The sequence below is a fragment of the Coregonus lavaretus genome, assembly GCF_964263955.1.
Source record: "Coregonus lavaretus genome assembly, contig: HAP1_SCAFFOLD_5762, whole genome shotgun sequence".
NCBI classification, from domain to species: Eukaryota; Metazoa; Chordata; class Actinopteri; order Salmoniformes; family Salmonidae; genus Coregonus; species Coregonus lavaretus.
The window spans coordinates 31,567-36,411 of record NW_028162175.1 but is presented as its reverse complement, the minus strand read 5'-3'; the positions used below and the strand labels follow the sequence as shown (position 1 = coordinate 36,411).

Sequence of the window (4,845 nt, the reverse complement as noted above, 5' to 3'; positions counted from 1 at the left end):
TCTTTCCCTCCCCCCTCAATCTCTGTCTCTCAGCACGGGAGCCCCTGCCCACCTGGGACAAGCAGATCCAGTCTCTGTGTTTCCAGGTGAACAATCTGCTGGAGAAGATCACTGCTGCTGCTCCTGAGTGGACAGCCCAGGCCATGGAGGCCCAGATGAGCCAGTAGACTGACTAACGCCCCCTGGCATGGAACACCACCAACCACACCAGGGCACCCCATCTCCCTATTCCCTATGGAGGGTGCCATTTTGGACAAAGCCCCCCAATTGTTTCCCCTAGAGGTTTTGGCTGGGTGGCTTGGCACAGGTATGCAAGATCGTCCACCGTACTATGCTGTGGACTGCAGACTGCAAACTCCAAATTGTTCAGTTGAAGCCAAATCCAGATGTATTTTGGCAGGGGCTGATAGAGCTTAGCCGAGAGCCCTGCCTAAGTAGTGGAAGGGGAAACACTGCCCCTTTCTCTCTCTCTCTCTCTCTCGCTCTCTCTCTCTCTCTCTCTCTCTCTCGCTCTCTCGCTCTCTCGCTCTCTCTCTCTCTCTAGACATGTTCCAATCTGGTGGTTCTCTAGCATATTACTCTACTGTATATTATGCTTGGAGTTTACCATTCATCTTTGTAGGACAAATTAATGGATACTTGAATCCATAGGCTCATCAAGTTACCAGTGGTTGCAATCTCATGTATACTTTGATTCAGACACTGGTGTCCCACAATGAAGGTGTTAGTAAGGTTGAAATGTGAAAGACACACAGGCAATTCCTACCGACACTCTTTATTTGTTGCTGTGTTCTTGTTCAAGGATCTCGTTACATTCTGTTTGGACATATTTTGTCAGAACCGGAGTCTAACTTCAACAAAAAGATTAATAAAAGTTGAAAAAGAAGTTAGCGTTTAACAAAAAATATTTATTCTGCATGATCAGCTCTTTTTCATCACAATTTGTGTTTCAGCAGTGTTTTATACTGTTGAATTTGTGTTTCAGCAATGTTTTATACTGTTGAATTTGCAAATTCCGACTTCTTCAGCAAGGTCCACATTTGACAATTAGTATCTTCCTCCTGGTTTCTCTGAAAGAGAAAATATAAATTCCAATTTACTTACACCCTGTCAGTAAGAATTACATTGTACCAGTTTGATTGGACTACAGCTTGATACAGAAACTCAAATAGTTTATGGATGCTAAATTGCAGTAGTAATTGAATAACATAATGCTTTACATAACCAGATTTAGCCATGCATTTTCTAACTACAGTCCCTCTATAATCAGCATTAAGGATCCAAACAACCTGTTTTACTGTATAACAACAATTACTGATAGTGTTGTACCTTATGGTGTCACACAACACGCACTCATTGGCGTAAGTAACTCCATTGGATCCACACACAGGCTCAAAGTTGAAGGGACAGCCAGGCAACTGGTAGTTGTAGCACATGGGCTAAAGGAATGATGAGGAGTTGCATGTTGTGAGCTGAGTCTTTCCTCCCAGTTTTAATTAATTTGAATCGCCCAATATCATTAGTTGCGTAAGAAAAACGAGCTTATTCAACTGTTCGTATCAAAATAACTATAATTAGATACATTACCTTCTTAAAGTTTGCCCCCTGCACATCTGATGGACAAAACATTTACATTTTACATTTTAGTCATTTAGCAGACGCTCTTATCCAGAGCGACTTACAGTTAGTGAGTGCATACATTATATATATATTTTTCATACTGGCCCCCCGTGGGAATCGAACCCACAACCCTGGCGTTGCAAACACCATGCTCTACCAACTGAGCTACATCCCTGCCGGCCATTCCCTCCCCTACCCTGGACGACGCTGGGCCAATTGTGCGCCGCTCCATGGGTCTCCCGGTCGCGGCCGGCTACGACAGAGCCTGGATTCGAACCAGGATCTCTAGTGGCACAGCTAGCACTGCGATGCAGTGCCTTAGACCACTGCGCCAACTTTAACATTGATAAAGTGGCACAACATTTACAATACATACTGAAATTACATTTCCATGGTAGAGAAGTATGCTTACTTGAGAGGCAGGATATGATGAGAAGAAGAAGGAGAAAAGTAGGTTTTCCAGGCATATTGACAACTGCAGTAGTCCGCTATGGTGAGTATTTATTCTGGTTATGGTGAGTATTTATTCTGGTAATGGTGAGTATTTATTCTGGTAAAGGTGAGTATTTCTCCTAGTAATGGTGAGTATTTCTCCTAGTAATGGTGAGTATTTCTCCTGGTAATGGTGAGTGTTTCTCCTGGTAATAAATGTCTATATACTCTTATCAGTGTTTTGGGAAACCACTTCATCAATGACCTGAGCTCATGTCTGGCCAAAGTCCCCCTTCTGTTCTATTGACAGTGACACACATTTTTGGCTCTAGTCTTTAAAAAACTCAAACAGTAGCACCACAGATATCCAAGAGCTTGTGTATTTATCAAGTATCATAATTTTACATATTACACACAACAGAGGGGAACACTTCAAACAAACCTGTATGGTAGGGCTCCCTCCATTTGACAATTCAATGATTCATTTATCTACCATAATCTCCAATGGACTATACAGCTTCATCCTGTCCATCAAGCATGTGATTTATCACTGCCTTTATCTTTATTACAAAACATGAGTAGCTAGTGGACCTAAAGTTTAATGACCAGGTTAACCAATACATGTGTACAGTGCTTCACCCTGAGGTGTGTCTGAGAAATGTTTGACTAAGTTATGTTGCTGCTCACATGATCTTTTACTTATTTTGTGTACAATTATTTAAATTTTATTCAGTATAAGGTGACATAGTAGCGGTCCATACCAGCAGTACACAAGGGGAGAAACATAAAAAAGAGAATGAATATATATTTGACTGATGATGCACAATTTCTAGGAATTTCTGAATAATCAAGCCACAATGTATGTCCTACCATTGGAGCATTTTAATAGCATTCATATTGGCAAATTACATTTGGTAAAAAGTATCCCGGACATTTATTGCTTTCTATTTCATATCTCATCAAGAAAATAATTAAACTCAAAAGCAAAAACTAATTGAGGATACTGGAAGTGGAGCTCAGATCTTTTTATTCACTTCTCTGGTGCCATCTACAGGAAAAGAGACATAAATACCAGTAAACACTTTTATTTTTTGTCTTTAAAACGCTTTACCTGCTCTACTGTATGACCATACCACAAAGAACTAAAATGACTCAATGTGTTACACTTACATAAGGTTCAAGGGGACAGTAAGTCTAAGGCTACATTATCAGTTATTGCCTCACTACAGTTTCCACAGCACTACCATACATTTGAGGGTACGCCTAATTTACAACAGTCTCTTATTTGACCTGCTCTTTTAGTACCTGCTGATGTGAGCAAGGGGCCTGGTAATAGGCTATTTGGCTGTAGCTCAAGGGTTTAATAGACACACTCGGCAGTGTGGGTGGATGAGATATTTCTTATCTGACAATAAATAGCTGTGCTGTGAAACATGGACAGACTTGTGGTTGTACCTGAGTTCAGAAGATCCCCTGCTCCTTCCGTAGATCTATATCTCTCTTCAGCTGACAGGTAGAGCAGACCCTACACCACAAGATAGAACAGAAGTCCCCACACAGGGAGCCCTGGACACCAAACCAAACAAGACAGTTAGTCCTGCAGAGAGGCAAGGAGAACCTCATACATCTGAGCCTGTCCCTCTGGTTAGAATGTTTCATGTGACCGAATAAGAGTAATAAAGCATCATATAACTATATTGTTACAGTATATGAAAGAAACTCACCTTGATGTTGTATCTAGTACGGTACATGGTGCGCATGGCCATGGACGGCCCGCACAGACAACACTCATCCATATCACTGGCGATAGAACAGCCCAGACACGGGAAGCACCACCAACCATAACAACCTGAGAGGGAGAAAGAGAGAGAGAGAGAGAGTACAGTAGAAGTACATTATACTGTTACTACCTCTCAGTTCAGGAGAGGAGAAAGCAATGAAAAAATTTACATTTTGCTACCTCAGTCATGCATGAAATGAAGAAAAACACTGGATGTACAAAAGATATGCAGCCACTCTTAGTTAAATAGGAATTTCTGTCCGCTTACATGTCCCACAGTCACTGAAGACGTCGCAGAGGCCAGTCTGGAAGTCTGATGGTTGGTAGCTCCCTGGTTGTCTAGTTACAGTAGACATGGTCTCTCTATGGAAGATAACATGGCACAGGTCATCATTAAGTACAACCTAAACAATGGCTCTTAGCTGTTTTGTTCCTAAATGGTTCCTACAATTGTGGTACTATTGCCGTATTGTCAGTTCTCTACACTTTCAAAACCATGCAAGAAAAGCTACCAGTAGCCCAAGCAAAATGTCAAACCCATGGAAAATTCATGCATATTTGTCATGAAACCATGATAAAACCTGACTCGTGAAAAATTCCTTCATTGTCAAAACAGTTTCTACAGTTATTACTTGACCTACAAACAGGATTTCCAGCCATGTGGTAACTTATTGTGAAATAAATCTCACCGGTATGATGTAGTTTAGCTGAAGGATAGTACTGTACAGAAGAAGAGGTGAGGAATCCTCGGTGGTGGCAGGTGGAGAACTGAAGGAGGGTACTGGGAAGGAACATCATTATATACTGTTTCAGGACAGGTGATTGTCATGGCCATATACTTTACTGCCACTAAGAGTAGGGGATATCTACCGGTAGGGAACTTTATTGCATGAAGAGCGCAAACAATGAAATGAACATTCTGTTTTTCATGTTTAAAAACATAATTTTAATTAATTTATTATGTTCGCTTGTCCATAAGGGAGGTGAACCACAATCACTATATGAATATGAAG

General features: G+C 41.2%; 2 protein-coding genes across 2 annotated transcripts; both read right to left on the bottom strand.

Annotated features, from left to right (window-relative positions):
- Window positions 1-887: 887 nt before the first annotated feature.
- On the bottom strand, window positions 888-2,262 carry LOC311119499 (serine protease inhibitor Kazal-type 1-like). The gene is made up of 4 exons (XM_084194178.1): window positions 2,033-2,262; window positions 1,588-1,613; window positions 1,330-1,439; window positions 888-1,070 (listed from the first exon to the last, which is right to left on the bottom strand). Exons 1-4 carry the CDS (start codon window positions 2,085-2,087, stop codon window positions 1,025-1,027), a joined length of 237 nt encoding a protein of 78 aa, XP_084050304.1. The 5' UTR covers window positions 2,088-2,262; the 3' UTR covers window positions 888-1,024.
- A 793-nt stretch (window positions 2,263-3,055) lies between these two features.
- Window positions 3,056-4,188, bottom strand: LOC311119498 (placenta-specific gene 8 protein-like; the record flags this gene model as incomplete). Its single annotated transcript, XM_084194177.1, has 4 exons — window positions 3,056-3,100; window positions 3,508-3,618; window positions 3,777-3,901; window positions 4,101-4,188. 3 exons carry the CDS (start codon window positions 4,186-4,188, stop codon window positions 3,514-3,516), a joined length of 318 nt encoding a protein of 105 aa, XP_084050303.1. The 3' UTR covers window positions 3,056-3,100; window positions 3,508-3,513.
- Window positions 4,189-4,845: the final 657 nt, after the last annotated feature.

What these genes read in the sequence shown, in the direction of transcription:
- LOC311119499 (XM_084194178.1), bottom strand. Translation starts at nt 2,087, where the DNA reads ATGCCTGGAAAACCTACTTTTCTCCTTCTTCTTCTCATCATATCCTGC. An exon ending in CATCATATCCTGCCTCTCAA is followed by an intron (nt 1,614 to 2,032) that starts GTAAGCATACTT and finishes TTTGTCCATCAG; the next exon opens with ATGTGCAGGGGGCAAACTTT. An exon ending in AGGGGGCAAACTTTAAGAAG is followed by an intron (nt 1,440 to 1,587) that starts GTAATGTATCTA and finishes TCATTCCTTTAG; the next exon opens with CCCATGTGCTACAACTACCA.